The 20985-nt window shown below is 40.9% G+C and overlaps 1 protein-coding gene across 7 annotated transcripts in view; it reads left to right on the top strand.

Moving 5' to 3' along the window:
- The window catches only part of GCC2 (GRIP and coiled-coil domain containing 2), a 54514-nt gene that overhangs the window by 21018 nt on the left and 12511 nt on the right, over nucleotides 1-20985 (top strand). For all 7 annotated transcript variants that reach the window (XR_012645099.1, XM_074991140.1, XM_074991147.1 and 4 more), the window contains exons 10-19: nucleotides 535-654; nucleotides 2196-2360; nucleotides 2617-2721; nucleotides 3297-3459; nucleotides 5069-5169; nucleotides 5288-5365; nucleotides 6883-7020; nucleotides 15219-15340; nucleotides 18004-18180; nucleotides 20275-20492. Coding sequence is in view for 6 of the 7 variants with exons in the window: in XM_074991140.1 (XP_074847241.1) it covers nucleotides 535-654; nucleotides 2196-2360; nucleotides 2617-2721; nucleotides 3297-3459; nucleotides 5069-5169; nucleotides 5288-5365; nucleotides 6883-7020; nucleotides 15219-15340; nucleotides 18004-18180; nucleotides 20275-20492 (1387 nt within the window). In the remaining variant the exon portion in view is untranslated. The remainder of the gene's footprint in view (nucleotides 1-534; nucleotides 655-2195; nucleotides 2361-2616; nucleotides 2722-3296; nucleotides 3460-5068; nucleotides 5170-5287; nucleotides 5366-6882; nucleotides 7021-15218; nucleotides 15341-18003; nucleotides 18181-20274; nucleotides 20493-20985) is intronic.

Raw genomic sequence — 20985 nt, 5'->3', positions numbered from 1 at the left:
TCTTAGGAGCATCTGAATGGTGATATTCCATGTAGACAATGAAAAAATATAAAATAATCTAAGTAAAAAAACACTTGTTGATGAAGTTCATTGCAAAATCACAAAACATAAAAATATAGGGTTCTGAAAGCAAAATAATTCAGCCCCTATTGCTAAGAAAAGTCATTTCTTTACCAATATGCCTTTACATTATTTTCAGCCCTCTTCTTAATCTTGAACTGAAAATATATTTTGTAACCTGTGCAGCATATTCCATATGCATTTTAATGCCTACAAATCAGGCCGCCTCAGTTCCTCCAGTTATGCAGAAATCTGTGACATAAGTGACTTGCACCTAGAGAGGAAACTGTGAAAAGGTGTTTTCACTGGAACCTAGAATGGTACTGCAACTTTAATTCACCTGTGATACTTCTGATGTCACAATAAGAAACATCAAGTACTGAAATTATAAGAATGTCCAAACTCTTCTGTTAGAAGCACATTGGTTTTTACATGTATGTAACAAAAATTAAAGCTCTTTTTATTTGTTTCAAGAATCTTTTGGTGGAATATGATAAGCAAGGAGAACAGCTGGATTTGGAAAAGGACCGAGCAAGTAATCTTGAACATCAGATGGACGACCTTAAAAGACAACTACAAATTTCAACTCAGCAGGTAGTTTATACTGTGACAGAGCAAATAATTTGTGTGACAAATATGAAGTAATTAATCTTAAGTACCATTTCAGTTTGGATAGACACATACTTATATAAATTTTCCCTGTAAATATTTTTATAATTACTTCTGCATTTTTGAATATATGTGAGCAAATAAACTGTTTTTTATATTCTGGCAAGGTAAATAGCCCCAGTGTTTGGAATATTTGTATATTGAAAAAAGTCAAATAAAAATAGGGAGATAATAAATATATCTAGATTTCTCTCTGAACTGCAGGCATCTAGGGATGTGTTTGGACTTGTGGGAAGAAATTTGAAATTATGCTAATTTGTCAACAGCTGTAGTATGTGAGCTTGAGCTGGTGCTCAGAAAAGAGCAGCTGCATATTGTTGACAGCAGTCACACAGCGTAAGTCTTTATATCTAATGGGTAGTGCAGAGCATTATCTACCCTTTGTTGATACTAGCCATTCCCTCTAGTGGCACAGAGTATAGCGGCCATTAGCCAGGACTGAGAATTTTTTGTCTTTTTGACCAAAACAACATATTATTGTAAAATATTAACCCTAACTGTACATTTAAAAGGTTTTGGACTAAAAGTGAGGATATTTTTTGTCCTGTCTCCCTCAGAAAGTACAGCAGTCAGAGGCAAAATGTGTCCAGTCAGTACCCAAAGCATCTTAAAAATAAATGGGTCATATGATTAGATTTAGGCCACCACTGATTGGCTGAAATACTCTCAGGAGACTTTAAAATCATTCTTTCCCTCCACCCCCCATACACTATTGAATACATTCTGCTGGTTATCCAGCAGATGAATTTTTTCAGATGAATTATATGTAATGTTTCATGAGCGAAATATGGGCAATAATTTAGATATTTGCTATTTTTTATTTCATGCATATATCCATAATCCTGGATCTACACAAGGGAGGGAAGCTGAGACTATATGGTGAACATGTTGATGATTCAAAACAAACCATGTAAATGCCTGGACTAGAGTTGCAGAAAGGGACAGATTTCTAACCTGTGCCTTAGCTTTTTGCCATTTAAAACAGATAAATTGGCAACATTTGGTGGTATTGAAGGAACTTCATTGGTGTTGGGGTTGATACCATTAACATATGCTCAGAACTAAGGTAGCTGTATTTGAACCAAGAGATGCGTACATACATACTGCTCTGGTTGGCATGCTGTTCCTGAACAACTAGTAAATAGTTTTCCAGGATTACCCACAGTTCTCCATCCACCCCTTAAAGAAAACTGCCAAAGGATCTGAAATTGTGCTGTAGGAATTCAAATTGTATCACACATTTTTAAACCAGGCTATTTCTTATTCTGGTTTTAAACATTAGCATGTACACAGTTTTGTCCAGTCATGTTCATGCATGTGCAGAAATAATTTACAAAGGGTATTGTGTGGAACTCTTTGTGTGTCTTCTAAAAAGCAGCAACCAAAAACCACAGTCAACATCTCTGCCTGTAAAAGTTTAAAGAATATTAACTTCTACTATCATCTTGTTTTGAACATCATTCTAGCAAGACCAACTACACTCTGCCAATGAAGACCTTGTGGCTCGTATTGAGACTCTCCAGTCTAATAGTAAACTGCTAGAAGCCCAGATATTAGAAATGCAAAGAGCCAAAGCAAAAGTGGACAAAGAACTGGAAGCTGAAATACTTCTAAAAGAACAAAAGATAAAGGTAAAAGCAATGTTGTGGGACCATTTTGAAAAAAAGCGTGGGATATTCCCTGACTGTATGTTAAGCTAACTTTACTGTTCATTTTATAATCCATCTGAGTTTTAAGTTGCAGGTAGGAAGCACTTTTTTTTAAAAAAAAAAAAAAAAAAAAAAAAAAAAGCTTGACATACTTTCTAATATGGATTTTGTGACATATGCATCACAAAATTGTGAAACTCAAATTCTGTAACTAAAAAGCATTTCAACTTATTTTCAGGACCACAACAGTGCTACCAGGGAAATTGAAGAGCTTCAGCTGCAACTCCAGAAGGAAAAGAAACATCTTCAGAAAACTATGCAGGAGTTAGAGCTGGCCAGGAGGGTAGGGTAATTATAATTATAATCTGTTATAGTAGTACTCAGAGGAGCCAAGTGAGGTTGTAGCCCTGCTGTATTTTGTGCTGCACATAATGCATGATAGAATACCCTATCCCAAGAACTGAAAATCCAAATAAGACAAAGGGTGGGAGTCAGGAAGTCTTGTCCCATTTATAGCTGGGGATCTGAAACTTAGAAAAACTGTTGTTGGCACACAGAAGACTGAATGAAAATGGAAATTAGATCCAGATCTCCTGAGTCCCACTCTAGTGCCTAACTGCAAGACTATCTTTTGCTTTTCCAGAGCCAGATTCCTTTAGAATCCTTCTTAGAACACACAAGACAGAATGTTTTAATAGTTTAAGCTGTTTCCTTGCTTTGATTTAAACAAATTAGATTTAGAACATTAGTGGGTAAGTTTTCCTCTGTTGAGTATGTGGCTATAGACTAACAAAAATTAGAGTTGTGAAGAACAGTGTTGCCCTAAAGAGCAATCAAAACAAAAATGCTTCAAAACAGCCCTAGGAATTTTAAACTGTGACCTTCTAAAACTGCAGCTACAAAATATGTAATCTACAGGATGCACAGAAGAGTACACTAATGGATATGGAAATAGCAGATTATGAGCGTTTAGTGAAAGAACTTAATCAGAAGATTACAGATAAAAATTGTAAAATTGAAGATCTTGAGCAAGAGATCAGAATTCAAAAACAAAAACAAGAAACACTACAAGAAGAAATGAGTGAGTAAAGACGTGTTACATTTCTCATTATTTGTAGTAAGTCTTCTTTATATTCAACATGAAGAGAAGGCAAACACCTTGGAAACATCCTGGTTGGGTCTATGTTAGAGTTTTTTGTCAACAGAAGGGAGTGTCTGGGGCTGTCTCTGCACTATGGTGTTTTGTCGATACAGAGGCCCTCTGTCGAAATAACTCAGGGAGCATCCACACGCTTAAAGCATTCTCTCAACAGAACTCTGCAATTTCCTCGACAGTATTATTCCTCAAAAATTTGAGGCATAACAATCTCTGGGTGGAGTACTGTCGACAAAAGTGCAGTGCAAGACACTTGTCAACAGAGGGAGTTTCCAGTTGCCTGGCAGCCCTCTTTGCAGAGCTGCCATTTTGCTTTTTGGCACCAGAGGGCAGTGCAGTCTGGCAGTTCTCTGTCAAGGGAGCAAGTTGTGCCTGGATGCAATCTGTTGACCGAGTACTGCCAAGATTTCCTTGTCAACAGTAACTTCTGTGGACAGATGCTTCTAATGTAGACATAGCCCATGTGTACATATATCTCAACAGTTACAGAGAGATAGCCGTGCTAGTCTATATACTATCAAAATAAAAAAGCGGTCCAGTAGCACTTTAAAGACTAACAAAATAATTTATTAGGTGATGAGCTATCGTGGGACAGACCCACTTCTTCAAATCGTAGCCATACCAGAACAGTCTCAATATTTAAGGTACAGAGAACTAAAAATAGTAATCAAGGTTGAAGAATCAGAAAAATTATCATCATGGTAAGCAAATCAGAGAGCAGAGGGGCAGAAGGTGGGTGGGGGGAGTCAAGAATTAGATAAAGCAAAGTATGTAAAAGAACCCCTATAACAAGCTAGAAAATTGCCATCCCGGTTCAAACCGTGTGTTAATGTTTCAAATTTGAATATTTGACACATTAACACATGGTTTGAACTGGGGAGCTGAAGAAGTGGGTCTGTCCCACAAAAGCTCATCACCTAATAAATTATTTTGTTAGCCTTTAAGTGCCACTGGACTTCTTTTTTGTTTTGATAGATATCTTAACAGTCTCAAATTAGGAGACAAGGATGACTGCCAAGAAATAGTTGGAAGACTTGTCAACATTCCTTTCTTATATGTGGAATGAATTACTGTAATTCATCTGTCACTTGTTTACTAAGCACTACACTGATAGTCATGTCTTACTGGAGCAACTGAATTTCTCACATATGTATGTTAATCCCAGAGCTGGAGAGCTGCAGTCGCTTCTGAATTTTTATTTATTAAAGAGCTGAGTGACAGAAAATCTTTGGTAGAGTAGTAAAACTCCACTTAAAAACATGACCAAAGAATGGTGTGTTAAACATTGCATTATTTGGCATTATCTTAAGCATAACCATAATTTGCTTGATGATATTTTATGCGTGAAAAAGCCAGTATGATACTGGAAATTTTAAATGGAACTCTTGGTGAACTGCTTGTTGGCAACATCAGTTTTTAGAAAATTCTGACTTAGAATATTTTTATGCATAACATTTTCATTTATAAATATAATATTTTGATGAAAGCACATTACACAATTGTTTCCTTTTGCTCATCAATAATTCTGCATTAGCATCTCTTCAGTCTTCTGTGCAACAGTATGAGGAAAGGAACTCCCAGATAAAACAACTGCTAGTGAAAACCAAAAAAGAACTGGCAGATTCCAGGCAAGCTGTAAGTGCTCAATTTACTGATTATGCTTTTTAGACCTAGTGCTCATAATTTAGTTGCAAGTCTAGATTTGACATTTAAAAATATGAAGTGTTTTAACCAAAGTGCCTTTATCCTGCAGGAAAATGACCATCTAATATTTCAAGCGTCATTAAAAGGAGAGTTAGAGGCCAGTCAACAACAAGTGGAAGTCTATAAGGCAAGGAACTTTACTCTTTGATGTTAGCACAAGCTTTCTTACATAAGAAACTAGAGAGAGTGCTGTGGGGTAGTACAGCTATTGCTCTAACAGGCCAGCTACATCCCTCTCATCAAGGGAAAATAGTTGGAGCCTTCAGCATTTGAAGATGTTTTTTTTGGTGGTGGATGCTGTGTTCTGGAATACCATTGGTTTGACCACAGGGATAAACCTCTTTTAGCCTTCCACTCACTTGGAGGAAAATTGCTAACCAGTGAGGAAACTAAGATGCAGGTGTGATTGGTGGTGATTCATACATATATCAAGAAAAAAAATCTTACAGTAATTCTGAGCTACATCCTAGCTTTTCATCTCCTTCAGGATGTGCATACACTCAGGAGTGGATTGAGCTTTTCTCTCCGATGCACTGGCCCATTCATCTCTTTCCTCCCTGACTGGTGTGTAACCACGGGTGTAGGAAATGACAATATCCGAGGGGTTTTTAAAATGAACAAAAATTACATTTAGTGGCACTTAAGATTGTGCCAGGACACTTTCCATCCATTCAGAACCTTAAAAGCATATGAGTAAGAAGTCTTCTTCAGCCCTTACCCCACCTTTGTATTGCTTGCAACATTGTCAGTGACACATCTCGGGCTGCTGGCGGGGTTGCCTGTCCCAGCGGCGAGGGTGCAGGGTCCCTCCCATCCCTCTAGTTAGGGTTCCCATGGCTGGGACTGCTGGCGTGGTTCCACCCTCCAGCCAGCTCATAGCTGCAGGGACATGGGGTCCCCTCTTGCTCCCCAGCCAGGGTTCCTGTGGCTTGGGCTGCCAGTGGGGTTTGGTGTCCCAGCTGCTGGACTGTGCAGGGTCTCTGTCACTGGCCAAGTACTGGCATCTTTTTTTTTTTTTAAGGAAAAAAAAAGCACTGCCCTAATTTATTTTTAAAGTGTTTTAAATAAATACATTGCCCTTGCATTAAGTACAGCTCAAACGATAAAAGAGGCCTGTGATACTGTTAAGATACCTTCCAACATATGGCTGTGTAATGTCATTAAAATTTTTAATTTTATTGTGTATATAGTCATTTTTAGGTTTCCCAATACCAGAATATCTGTAGGCTTTGTTTCATGCCTAGGGCCACGTCTACACTAGAAAGTTCTTTTGAAACATTTAGTGGAGCGTCTACACACACAAAGCGTTCTTTCAAAATTAAATTGAAAGAATGTGTGGTGCGCCTTTCAAAAGCGCTCTTCCCTTCCCGTTTCAGTAAAAACGTCTTCTTTTGAAAGCCCTTTCAAAAGAAAACATGTAGATGCTCTGTGGGCCCCTTTTTTCGAAAAAGCAATCCTGGCTCTCTCTAAAGAGCAGATCGCTTTTTGATCCCCTTTTTGTGCGTGGACATGCTCTTTCGGAAGAGATCTTCTGGAAGGACTTCTTTCAAAAGATCTCTGTAGTGTAGATATAGCCCTAATGAAAAGGGGAGTCAGTCCTGAGGACTAAATGCTAGTTTTGTTGAAGTGCGTTCTCCTTTGCAGATTCAGCTCGCTGAACTAACATCAGAAAAACACAAGATTCAAGAGCACTTGCGGACTTCTTTAGAACAACACCAGCACACTGTACGTGCGTACCAGCACAAGATTTCAACTTTACAAGAAGAATGCAATACAGCAAAGGTATTTTTCATAAAATAAATAATAACTCTTTAGACTATTAAAGGAAGTAGTTACTTAACTTGCACTTTTGCTTCTCTAAAGATATCCTCATGCAAGATTCTCACTCCTGGATCTTCGCTCCTTGAAAGATGACAGGAAGGAATTATCCTACTTGTACTGGTGTTTTGAACTTTACAGTAAGAGCAGGATAGAGCAGGTGTATGCAAAGTGGGGAGGACTTCTCCTTGGGGCGGGGAGTAGTGTGAAGTTGTGTAAGTGGGGGGTGCCAGTCGTGCTCCTTTCCCCTCTCCCCCACCAACCCTCAACACAACAACAGCAGAGTCACATCAGTAGACCCATGGAGACACACTACAATGCCCTCCCTGCCCCTCCCTCCTGGAGCTCTTAGCCTCTAGCTTGCTCAGGCCTGTGCACAGAGGGTGGCACTCCCTTCGAGGGAGCCCCTGGCTGCCTCCCATCTCCAGCCTGGCAGCAAAGATGGCTTGCCCAGCTCTTTGCTGATGGAGAGAAGGGAGCAGAGCTGGCACAGTTAATGGTGGAGTACCGCATTCAGTTGCAAGATCAGGAAGGGTTAAGGGATCCATTCAGCATGCATGCTCACTTCACAGCCCTTCAGTCTTTATTAACATATCTGTCATCCCTTCATAGGTTTCTAGCTTAGTCTGTTACATTTTGCAGTGTACATTTTACCTGTTGCCTGTACTAAGAAACAGAGGATTTGAGTGACCCTTTGTGATGATTCTTTGTTTTTAAAGTTGATAAAATGTAGAAAAAGTAGCTTAGCAGCTGTCAAATTAGTGCCATTGGGGAGAATGATACAAATTAAAAGAGAGGAAAGTTGACACTTCATCATAATATCCTTGGGACATGGGATAACATTCAAAATGTGTGTTTTGCCTGATGCATCAGGTGTGGTGGTCTTGAGTAAAGCAATCACATTAAAGAACTGTTTAGGCTCCAAAACCATACAATCTTGTAAAGCTGTGTGGTAGGGCAGGCAGAGAGGAGTGAATCCATGTGTCTGTCATTTAGAAATCCATTGGCTGAGGATCACTGTGCCTGGTGCACTTCCTGCTGGTTCCACTCACCAGGAATGTGTGCATTAGGCTGGTTGAGGGGAGGGGGAGGCAGCTAATTGCAGGGATGAAAGGGTGGCCTGATGTAAAAAGTTCACTCACCCATGGGGTAGAGCACAAGTTAGACATTATCTAATTGTTGTGCACAAACCTCCATGGAATATAAATGCTGCCATCCAACCACTTCAGTTGATTTCTTTGGGTGCACCAGATTTGAGGTTCTGTTGTGATAACTGGGCTGACAAATATATTCTAATAGTGAGCTTAATTGTAAAAAGTATACAGAAGTTTCCAACATGGTATAACAAATGTTGATGGAAAGTAGAGAGGAATATATGGGAGAGTAATATGTATTACTGGGCCAACTCTTGTAAAGTGCAAGTTTTTGAGCTGCACCGTGTCTTGCAGATGGAGAGTTTCAAGTTCCTCTTGATATAAGAGACCCCAACAAAGAAACGCAATCAGTCCAAATAAAAAACAAAACAAAAAAAAAGGCCACATTGAGTTAATTCAAGGACTAAAGTGAAATCATGCTAAAGAAAAACAAACAAAAACTGTAGAATCGGAAATTTAAACACAATTGTTATGTGAAATTTTAGGCCTATTAGGTGGGCTAAACAATGAGGGGACAAAGTATGCCACCAGTTGTTCCTTTTATGGTCCTTAAAGAAAAAAAAGTAGGGGAAAAATAAGAAAGAACAGCCAGGCTGCTGAAGTAAGCTTCATTACCATAGCTGTCACTGCCATCAACTACTGCCTGCTCTCCTTCATCATACAAACCCTAAGTGTCCTGACCAGATCAGGCCAGAGAGCAGGGTACCAGCTGAATCCCAAGTACCACTGGAAATAAAATAGGATGAGCCTTTAACAGTAGCAACAGCTGCAGCTCATGTCAGCTAACTTCTTTTTTCAACAAGAGGACAGTTATTACCATTGGACGGGTGGTCAAACAAGGGGATATTTCATTCTGAACTTCTCTCTAGCTAAAGGAAAAAGGAAGAAAAAACACTATTAAGATACACTTCACATGCTTTCACTAAGTTTCCTTTTCTGTAACTTAATTAAAAGTCTTTAAACCCTTTATTAGTGAATTTGCCATAATATAAGTAGATGGAGGTCTCTGTATACCCAACCCCAGAGTCTCTGACTGACTTATTAAAATCTTTGACTCATTTGTTTAATTTATATTAATATAAAACAACAGCTGGAAAAACAAACCACTTCATGATGATTAATATGTGTGTGTCTTGGAGAAAAAAGAAAGTAACCTTGCAAACCAGAAACTCTAAACTCTGTGGGAAGTGGGTGAGGGAGTGTCTTAAAGACCATGATCTGAAAAGCAGACTTCAAAAATAAGTAATTTTCCACTCTTTAAAGATACTATATTTGGAGGATTCTCACATTCCAAATGAATACAAGAAGTGCAACGAGAAGAAATAGCAAAGTTAGTGCCAACTATGTGAAGGGGCAGAGGTTTTTTTTTGTATATAGCATAAACAGTAAGGCTGTGGCCACACTTGGCCATAACTTCGAAATGGCCATTTCAAAGATTACTGATGAGGCACTGAATAAAATATTCAGTGCCTCATTAGCATTAGGATGCATCCGGCCGCAGTGCTTCAAAAGCGCCGCTTTTGAATGTGCGCAGCTCGGCGTGGCCCCACCGGGGTCCTTTTCGAAAGAACCCTGCACATTTCGAAATCCCCTTATTCCCCTCAGCTCAGGGGAATAAGGGGATTTTGAAATGTGAAGAAAGGGATTTCAAAATGTGCGGGGTCCTTTCGAAAAGGACCCCGGTGTGGCCGCGCCAAGCCATGGGCATTCAAAAGCGATGCTTTCGAAGTGACGCAGCCAGAAGTGTCCTAATGCTAATGAGGTGCTGAATATTCAATTCAGCACCTCATTAATAATCTTTGAAATGGCCATTTCAAAGTTTTGGCCAAGTGTGGCCACAGCCTAAGAGAGGTAACAACATTAAGTCTGTGGGAAGAGGTTGTAATTAGAGAGAATTCCACACTGAAAAATAGAGAATATCTTAACATAAAATTCTTCTTAGGGAAGGCAAAGGTCTCGAATCCCCCATCTTGGAAAATTTCTGGAGGGCACTGTGTCTTATAGACATTGAATACAAGGAATAATACTCTGTAAATGTTCGGTGACAGAACCAGGTAGCAGCTTTGCAATTCTCTGTTGTGAGTACATCTGTCTAATCAAATAGGCCCTGACATGGTTTCCAGATAATAGCAATGTGCAATGCCATTGGGCATCTCTTTGGCATAGTTCTTTTTAAAACAGCACTGTACAGTCAATTTGGTTTATTTATAAAGTAAAATAAAAATTGGCTGGATTTCATCTCCCAAATATACTCCCAAGGATTTATTTGTAATACCAGAACACTAAAGTAACTTTGGATGAGACTCTCTGGTTGAATCCACGTTAACACCTTATCCCTGTAAAAACGAATCTGTTATAAGGTACAGGCCATTCACTAGCACAAGGAAAATGATGGTGAAGTTCACAGGAATGCGTTTTATTAAAGGAGCTTTCATGAGGACCATGTCTGCATTTCCATATACAGGTGGTGTTTTTTGTTTTTGTTTTGTTTTTATTGGAGGTTTCAGAAGGGTGGAGCCCTGCATGAAACTGAAAAGGGATTGCAGACACACACTTCTACGTCATACTGTTTCATGATAAGCCAAAAAAGATATTCCTCGATGGAGTCGCTCTTTACAATAAATAGAGACAGGTGAAGAAACTAGTCAAGCAGTTTTTCTAAAGCAAGTAAAAAAGTCCATATGGGCTTCACTGAACCACACTTGCAAACCTATCCCATTGGGAACTGCTGGTCCTACTTAGCAAATGACTTCAAAATCTGCTGCTTGGATGCACTGTGCCTGTAGATCTCTAATCTCTCTGGAGCCGAGCTACAAGAGGAAGAATTTCTTGGAGTCAGACTTACAGGGCCGTGTGTGTTTTGCGTCAAGGAAAAGTTGGGGGCACTCAACCCATCAACTTTCTTTACTGCCCAGGACAACTTTTTATACATTCATTGGGTGCTTCTACACATCATGTCTGACTCCTTAGTGGGCAATGCAAAGCATACAGTTCTGCCACACTGAGATGGGAAGAAGCTACATCTGCAAAAGAAAGAGTCCTGACACATCAGAGATGAGCATGCCAATGAAAAGGTGAGCATCAAGATAGTTGCCAAGCCACAACTAAAAAATCAGGTGCAGAAATAGCAGAGCAAGCAAAGATGCCTGGAATACAACAAAGGCTGCTTATCTAATCATTGGGTGTGGAGTACTCAAGCACCTGAATGGGAGAAAAAGTAAAGGACTTCTTAAAAAAATAGAGAGAGAGAGAGAGAGATGGGTATCAGTAGAGCCAGAAGAGCTGTTGGAAGTAATCTCAGGAGAAGCTTCTTCACCAACCACAGATAACAAGTGACTGGAACATTTAGGCTGCATCTACTCTACAAACTTACTTCAAAGTTCAATTTGAAATAAGCTGCTACTTTGAAGTAGCCTGCAGAGTGTCTACATGCACTTTCCCTTACTTCGAAGTTAACTTCAAAATCACTACTCCATTCCCAGGAATGGAGTAGTGGCTCACTTGGAAGTTTAACTTTGAAGTTGTGTGTGTATAGATGCTCTGCACTCCTTACTTCAAAGTAAGGAGTCTGACAAGGAAGACAGGGACACTCTGGCCAGCCCAGGCAGGGCTCCATGGTCCCTCCTGGCAACCCCAGGCAGGAAGCTGAGACCATGCCACAAGCAGGGTCGGCACAAGCTCCCACTCAGACTGCCCGTTTGAAGCACCAGCCCACCTCTGCACTCCTAGCCACCATGACGGTACAAGGAGTCCAAGGGTTCGCAGCACCCAGGCAAGGGCCATGCCGGGAGAGGATCCTCCTGGAGTGAGGGTGAGCTGAAGGACCTCCCTGCTCTTTGGAAGGAGGAGGAGGTCCTTTGGCAAACTGACACCTGGCAGAGGAACACAGAGGCCTTTGACTGGCTGGCCAGCCGCCTCACACCTGAAGCCACCCCAACTGCGCTGGCAGCAGTGTGCAGGTAAAAGTAAAAGAACTCCACCAGCGCTACATCAAGGCCTGCAATGCTACCAGCTGGACGGGGGCAGGGCTCGTCCACTGCCCCCACTACCAGAAACTGCATAGGCACCTGGCGACGAGGGAGGTGGCCACCCCAAAGCATGGGGTGGACACGACCGCTCCCCCCGCCCTCTGTGGACAGTGAAGATGAGGTGGTCCCCTCTGGCACCATGAGTCCCCCATGTGGGGAGTGGTTGACCAAGACCTCCAGCGAGGGGACCCTCGTCATCGCCCTCCCCTCCAGGACACCCAGCTGAGCCTCGTCTGAGCCCCAGGACATCGCAGCCGGTACATATGGGATGAGCGGGATGTTGCCAGGGATGGTGCCCACCCAGAACAGCCTCGCAGCCCACTCACCTGGGGGTGGGGAGTGGGGAGGGAACACAGGCCGACCCTCAGCAGGCGGGACCCTCTGGGCACCTGGGATCCTATGGGGCTTGTGGGCCATTGGGTGGCAGGGTAGCGGAGTGGGAGCCCCAGCCCCTCCCGGGGTTGGGTCCCAGCACTAACGAGCCATCCTCCTCTCCCCTTCTGTCTCCCCAGGTCCATCGTCAGGAAGGGACTGCAGCCTGCCACAGCTGCAGAGGGCTGGGTAGCCACCCCATCACCCCAGCCCTGAATTCCCCCACAGCCACAGCAGGGCCTCCCGTAGATGGTGCTGGAGGGACAAGGAGACGGCCACCAACCAGGCGGTCACGTGGGAGATGTCCCAGGTGGTCCAGGACTGGCTGGTGACGGAGCAGGACGTGTGGGTGTGGCTGGCTGGCAGCCTGGATGCCATAGCCTTGGCCCCCTGCCTCGCCCAACCGCCTGCCCCCTCGCCAGTCTGGTCTGCAGCTACCTTCCCTGCAGCCGCCCCTCCAGCATCTGCCACCAACCCCAAGCCGCCCACTTCCTGGCAGACCTGTCACCATCCGCCCACCTAGAACTGGCTCAGTGGCTGCTGGCTGAGGCAGGCACACCTGGCTCAGCCCCAGTGACTGCCCCGCTGCACATCCTGAGGAGGCCGAGCCCGTGGCACCCCTACCCCAACTGTACCACCCTGTGGTCCCAGGCCCCCAGGGGGCCCTGAACCTGGGGTAGTAGGGGCAGCCGTGGCCAACTCAGCTCCCTATGCTCTGAGGCAACTGAGCCTTCTCCCCCCCATCTATTCCCCCCTCCCAGTTTAGTCACCTCTCCTAGCTCCCCACCTCCCTTCTGTGGACCGTGCCCCCATGCACTGTAAATAGTTTCACACGTTGTTCTGTTTGGTTTTGCGAAACAAGTTTACTCCCCCAGTACTAAAGTTCAGTGTTCCCACCCTGACCCCGTGTCCTTGGTGCTTGGTGGGAGATACGGGAGTTGGGGGGCTGGTGGTGCGGAGTGCCTTGTGGCACAGGACAGCGGACGACTGCTTATATCCAGCCCCCAGGTTTGGATGAAGGGTTCCCACTGGCAAAGGAGGCAGTGATGACCGAGGGGAAGTTTGGGAGGGTGACGTCCAGCCTGGTGAGGAGACTGCAAAACCTCCCCTTCAGCCTCCCAAACACTTGCTTGACTGCTCTCCTGGCATGGTTGAGGTGACCATTAAAGGTGTCCTGGGCTGTCATGGTGTGTCCTGTATAGGGTTGCATGAGCCATGGATGCAACGGGTACATGGCGTCGGCCATAATGCAGGGGGGCATTGTGATTTCCCCAGGCAGGAGCTCCTGCTACTTGACTGCTTTTTTGTTTTGATAGCCTTAGAGATGTATTTATACTTAGTAGGAAGTGGTATATTACATCCAGTAGAGGGCGTAGCATCAGAGTCTTTCAAAAACAAATTCACAGGCTATGGGAATTCCACCAGCCTCTTGCTGAGACTGAAGAGTGAAAATCCTGCACAGATGGTATTTTAAGAGACGGGGAGCACAAAACATTGTATACTAGATGGACAGTGCTTGTCAAGTCAATATGGTTAGTATACACTCTTGTTGCTACAAGAGCTGTGGTCAAAGATGAAACTACCAGATTTTTTTTTTTAAAATAGCAGGACATTTTCAACAGTGTAAATTAAACTGTATATGTTAAGTGAATTTAGCATAACATAATGAAAAGACAGAAAACTAACTCTGTGTACTGCTACAGAAACAAGCTATGGAATTTTTCCATCTTCTTGTTTGCTTGAATAAAGTACCAGAATGACTTGAAAATCAAGATTCAGTAAAATAGAGGTCTGATTATGGTTGTAACAGTGAGTGACAATGATGAAGCCTGCATGTTGACAGGGGGAAATTGCTTGAGCTGTTTCCATCTCCATCTTTGGAGTTGCTTTTTGTAATGTTTTGGGAAGGGTTTTTAAGGATTCTGTAAATGTTTTATGGTACTACAGGTTGAACCTCTCTTGTCTGGCACCCTCAGGATCTGACCAGTGCTGGATAAGAGAATTTGCCAGGTGATGGGAGATCAATATTTGCTGGCACATTACCCACACTTCCACAGCTTATTGGGCTTCTAGAAGACATTTAAGGGTAAATTACAGCTAAATAATAGCATAGAACACTGAGAGCCAGGACTGGTGGCTATGAACAAACTTTATGGGACCATGGAAAATTTGGCCACATCCATGATAAGTGATCATTCAGCCAACTAAAATCGTGCCGGATTATGGAGTTTGCTGGATGAGAGTGTTCTGGATTAGAGAGGTTCTAATATTTGTATGTTCTATATAATCTATACAGAATTGTGTGTTTATAAATTGAATTTAAAGACTGATGCGATTAACACTAATGTCCTACCTATTTTTTAAAAAAACAGTTTGCCTACTAATCATGTAATAATGTATTTTAAATTAATTTGCTCTCTGACATGGTATATTAACCATTTTAAATCTTCTGTTCAATAAAACAAAAAATGGAATGCATTTGGCATGCTCATAGTTCTTGATACTTAAAAATGTAACATGCTTACTGGTCACAAGTAAAATTGAAACTCTTTGGTTTTATATAAGTAAGTGGCTTATATAATTGGGGGTTTACTTTTTCACATTATAGGCAGAACAAGCTTCTGTCACCTCTGAATTTGAAAGCTACAAAGTCCGCGTTCATAATGTTTTAAAACAACAAAAGCATAGATCTGCTTCTCAGACTGAAACCGAGGAAGCCAAGCAAGAAAGGTAAAAATTTGTCTGGAAGTGTGTGTTAGTCAAAAACTAGCCAACTATACAAGGTTGGTTCGTTGGTTTGTTTGACTATTGTATTCCTATTTAAATAAAGGAGCAGGGGGATGAGACATGCACTTCAGCCATCTTTTTGACTTAAAATTTATAGTAATCTGGCAGAAATGTTCATCTATGAGATGTTTATTACTTCATATTTTGAAAACTATCTAATTTTGGCATTAATGTTTTTCATCGAGGTTTAGGGAAATACCAAGACAGAACGCTCCAACAGGATGCTATCAACGTACAAATCACAGTTCTGTCTAACGTTTTTCACTTATCTGTGTTGTAACTGAAAGATTTTAAAAATATCTATTTTTCGCTTATTAGAGGGGTATCCATGTAAGCTACAACTCTGATATTTATCACCATGCAAAGCCTTGAATTTAGGTGTATGAAGATGCATCTGATGAAGTGAGTTTTTGCCTATCGAAGTTTATGCCCAAATAAATGTGTCAGTCTTAAGGTGCCACAGGATTTCTCATTGGTTTTGCTTTCTACTTTGGTTACTTTCTGTATTTGACAATACTCAGAAAAATACTGGTTGGTGACGGAATTGTTGGCAGACAAACTCAAGGACCCATCTAAAATCTGCATCTAATTTCCATTCATTTGAAATCACTTGAGTTCCAAGTTGACCATACCCCTTTTTCTGTAGCTGGTGCTCATACTCCTAGTGTGGATATAATGACTATTGGCAAAACATTTTGAATTTGATGGATTTACATTTTGTCTTTATGTAATTGTTTAATGTGTACCTTAACATAAGGCTTTAATTTCCTGTTTTAAAAGATAACTGATAAGTGACCTTTTATCCTAAACGAATTTGTTTACAATCTGTTTCTCTACCTTTCCCCTCACCAAAATGTAAAACACCTTTTCCCTGCTATATAGATTTGTTTTTTTTTCCCCTCATCCCAGCTTGGATGGGGGAGGAATTCTTGAAGTTAATTACGAAACTGAACTAAACATATCTGCCATTTGGTGAACAGTATGAACGTAAGCCTGATCTGTTATGTGGAAATGAATTGTGGAAAATGGCTTTCAGCTACAACCTTGCTTATGAAAAAGCTGCTCTTCACACCAGTTCAGCTGAACCATTGTTAGCAACAGCAAAAGTCCTAGCAGAGGCGAGGCTCCAGGAGCCAGTCCAGTTCTTGCCAGCATATCATTTAGACTTTGCTTTCAGCAAGCTTAATTGACATGATGGGTTTAAAAAAAATTCCAGAAAACTTGACTGCACGAGGGTTTTATTGGTTGTTAATCACTACTGTATTTGTAACCTGTCCCTGACATAGACATGGTGAAAAGGTGAACTGAATTAGTACTGAAAAGTTTAAGTGCAAGAATAGGCCAGACAAAGTAGTGCAGTTTCAGAAAATCTTCTGTTTAATTCCACATGGGATCTACACCAACAGTGATATCAGTTTCAGGGTGATCATTCCTGATGGTTATTGTCAAAAGTGGTCAGTGTCCTAAAATAGTCAGGGTCACTGCGCATAAACCAAGCTTAATTGATTTTTTGGCAGAAGTCTACACTGCTACAGATCCAGTGATAGGAGTCCTATGATTTGTTAGGAGGGATGCCTGCTGGAAACCATAAAACAGAATCTAAGGTGTTGGTTATTGTAATAAAAACAGATATTGAGAATTCAGACCACTTCTTCATCAGATTTTGGCTAGTCCAGGCATGAGTTTCTTTGATATGAGCTAGTTGCAAAGTAGTCACTTTTATTTTTTCCAGCAGAGGAATTCTGATGGGCACCAGTGTTCTGTTACTACTGGACATAGATTATTGGCAAAGGGTTAATTTCAGGCATATGTTAGTGAGGCAGTTTGATCAACAGTTGAAAAAATATGGGATAAAATTTCAAAGGTAGGACTTTCCTTTCCAAGTTAAAGGGTTATTTCTACAGCTTTTAACCATGCAAATAGTTCATTTTAAAAGTCGATGGAAATATTCACATCATTCATGGCTAAGACTTGGATAAGTTTGCAGTTTCTTTTCTTCAAGTTATATTTTTTTCTCAAAATTAGGGCAGGTGACTTGGCCTTTTTACTCTAGTCTCTCTTGCCTGCATCAGCATTTTTTAATACAGAACACTGACTTGTTTTTCTGGTGTTAATTTTTGCAGATTGCCACCTTCTCCTCCACTCCCTTTTCCACAGCTCTCTCCTGTTTTTTCCTGTACCCCATGTTTACCTCATCAGCCTGGCACAAAACAAAGGCCCAAAAGACCATCCTTGTCTAACCCTTTCTCCCCTCCCCATCCACTTTCCTTTCCCCATAGCCTCTCTAGCTTTGTTGCCCATAACTTGTGTAATGCTGAAAGGATGACTTAACAGCACCCTTCACTCCACCCCCAATTAGGGAACACTACAACCAATTCCAGGAACAATGGGACACAATCCTGAAGTTAACAATTTTTTTCCCATTTCAGCTAGGGTTAGATTCTAGAAAGATTTCCATCCTGGTACTGAAACATTCAAAGAATTTAGCGTAATGAAACAAAGGGATTTGTGATGTAACAGAATAGATGACTCAAAACACTAATGATACATTTGGCAGTTCTGAAATGGGATAACTCTCTTTAAAATATGCATTGTTTTTTCCTTAGAGAACACATGGAAATGGTGATTGATCAACTGAAAGTAAAGTTACAGGACACCCAGCATAATCTACAAATCAATGTAACTGAACTTCAGGCATTGCAGTCTGAACACGATACCTTGCTGGAACGACACAATAAGATGCTGCAGGAGACTGTGGCGAAAGAGGCAGAGCTCCGAGAAAAGTATGGTTCTCTGATAACTAGATATGTTGTATTATTATGTGTGCTTTTGGTATCAAGCCTTTGTTTGAACCGTTCTACATTCATGGAAATGTTATAAATGTGTTCAGAAGGTTAGTGGGATTTCCACGAGCGCTGTTAGCTTCTTGCTGCCAACTTTTTGAAGCTTCTGCCATGAGAACTTAGTTGTGGAAGTTTAAATAGCCTCCTACCAGCTGACCTCATGCTCTTTTCTGTTTAGCTGTATGCTTTCAAAGGTTACATTTTTTGCAGTTCATTGAGTGCTACTTGCTACTTCTAAGTACTGTGTATAGAACTACCATTGTACTGAAAGATTTAATCTAGTGAAGTAATCTGATTCAGTTGCCCCTTCTGACTAAGAAAAGAGCATAAATGCCTAAATTGTAGCACAGACAGAATGGTGCGATTTTTCAGTCCAATTAGTGCCCTTGTGGAAAGTTAAATTTTTAAAAAATTTCCTTCCCACAATTCTCACTACACTGTTTTGTTTTGGTGTTTTTCCCTCTCTGAGTAAGCTTCTGTGACTCTTCATTTAATTTTTTTGTACTTCAAGGCACTTCAACAAACTCCAACCTTCCCCTCTTTTTTGTTCCTTCTTCCCTGTGTAATACTAAATTTCTCTCTTGTCACAGCAAGCAGGTGGACTAGTCTTTGTAATTCCTCACTATTTGTACATGGATATGGGTGGAGAGTAAAGATACTTCCACTTCCATTGGCCCTAGAAACAGAGACCAGGTCTGATATTTGAACCTGGGTCTCTTGTGTAACAGTAAAGCATAATGCATAGTTTTCCCCCCTTAGTTTGGCATAATTTGTGGTGGGGGAAAAACATAATTGGGAATCATCTGTTAGGTAAACATTCTCCATGTTTATGTGAATTTCCTATTTATAAACATTTCAGTTCTTGTAGAGTTATGTGCTATTGGACTGACAAATATAGTACAGTTAAAATTACAAACTCCATTAACTCTGTGAATTTAGAATAAAAACCAAATAAACATTAGACTGAGGCACTGTTAAAAGCAGCTGTTGGTTCTGACAAGCATGACAGTAGATTAATTTGACACACTTTTTTTTTACTGATCAATAATGAACCATAGAAGAGTGGAGGGGAAATACATAACAAATGCTAAAACAACCTAAAAATGGCACTGGACATGTTGGCTGTGACTACACTACAAAAATAACTTTGAAGTTGTTTACTTTGAAGTACAACTTCAAAGTAAGCAACTTCAAAGTTGAGCATCTACACACACCCTACTTGGAAGTAACTGGGCACTACTCCATTCCCAGGAATGGAGTAAGGACTTTGAAGTTGGGCTCCCTACTTTGAAGTTAACTTTTGAAGTCAGGGGAAAAATGTGTATAGACCCACTGATGGCTACTTGGATGTAGTGTCTAAATTCAAAATTAGTTCCTAGTGTAGATGCACTCATTGTGTATCGTCAAAACCCGTAGCAGTCCACAACTTTTTGTCTACCCTACAATTAGTAAATAAAATATAAAAAAGCATTCTGTCTTTCTTTTTGTACCATCAGTAGTAACAATGCTTCTTGCAAGTATTACACAAACATTAATAAGCTAATCATTACAGACTGTTATGAGACAGTTAAACAAGAATTATGTCCATTTGATGGACAGGAAAACTGAAAAAACTGGACTGAGGTGATTTGCACAATACCCACAATAAATGAGTGTCTGAGCTAGAATTCCAACTAAAAAGTTCCTAGTCTTCTGCTCAGCTGCTTAGCCAAGAGCGTCCCACTCTTCCTACATGTCATAAATCTAGAAGCTAGATTCGCTTGTCATTTTATTTTGCACCATAAATTTGCAAGGTACTGAATAAGTGTAAGCTACAACACATTTTCTGTCTCATAGTTGGCAATCTTAGAATATTAACCATTTAAAAATATACAAAGAATGACTACATAGTAAAACATAAATTGACCATCATTTCATTTAATGTCACTTAAATTCCTAAGATATTAATGTAATCCCTGAATTGGATATTATCTTAAATGTTAAAAACATTTGGAAAAAACTGATTACTGTTGTTTTTGTGTGCATACCTGACAGGATCTGTACAATACAGTCTGAGAACATGGCTTTGAAGTCAGAGCACTCGCAGATTGTGAGTCAACTGACGACCCAGAATGAAGCTCTTCGGAACAACTTCCGAGATCAAGTGAGGCATTTGCAAGAAGAGAACAGGAAGACAGTAGAGACATTGCAGCAGCAGCTGTCCAAGGCAGAAGCGCAATTCTTCCAATTTAAGAGTGAACCTGCCACGAGAGGTAGGTATATGCAGCCATGCGGCCAAAAAATCCCCTCTTATTGATTATTCATATTTATTCAACTGCCAGAACTGATGATTAACCACAAAGAAGTGATGAATCATACAGATATCTCCAAAAGTATGTGGTGTGCACATTTACCAGGTAAAATAGTAAGCAGTTCTCAATTATTGATATACTACTTATATCTCTGTGACATCAGGGATTTTGTCTCCTTACTGATGAAAAGAGGAGTCATTTTAGTAAGTATTGTTCTGCCTGTCCATTTATCTCAGGTTTTGGAGACCCCATTGGACATCTCCTTCCCAGATAGAGTAAAGCTAGTGACTGGGTCCACAGAAAAGATGCTACATCTTCCCATTGCAACAGAGATCTGTGTAGCTTAGATGTTAAGTTAGCAGAAGAGAAACAGAAGATGATAGTGTGGTAATCTGAAATACATTTTTAAATGTTTGATCCAACAGACATAAAACACTTTTTAGCCATAAATAGG

The sequence above is a fragment of the Carettochelys insculpta genome, chromosome 1, assembly GCF_033958435.1.
Source record: "Carettochelys insculpta isolate YL-2023 chromosome 1, ASM3395843v1, whole genome shotgun sequence".
NCBI classification, from domain to species: domain Eukaryota; kingdom Metazoa; phylum Chordata; order Testudines; family Carettochelyidae; genus Carettochelys; species Carettochelys insculpta.
Note: the sequence above shows the minus strand (reverse complement) of the source record. Positions and strands in the feature narration are given on the sequence as shown.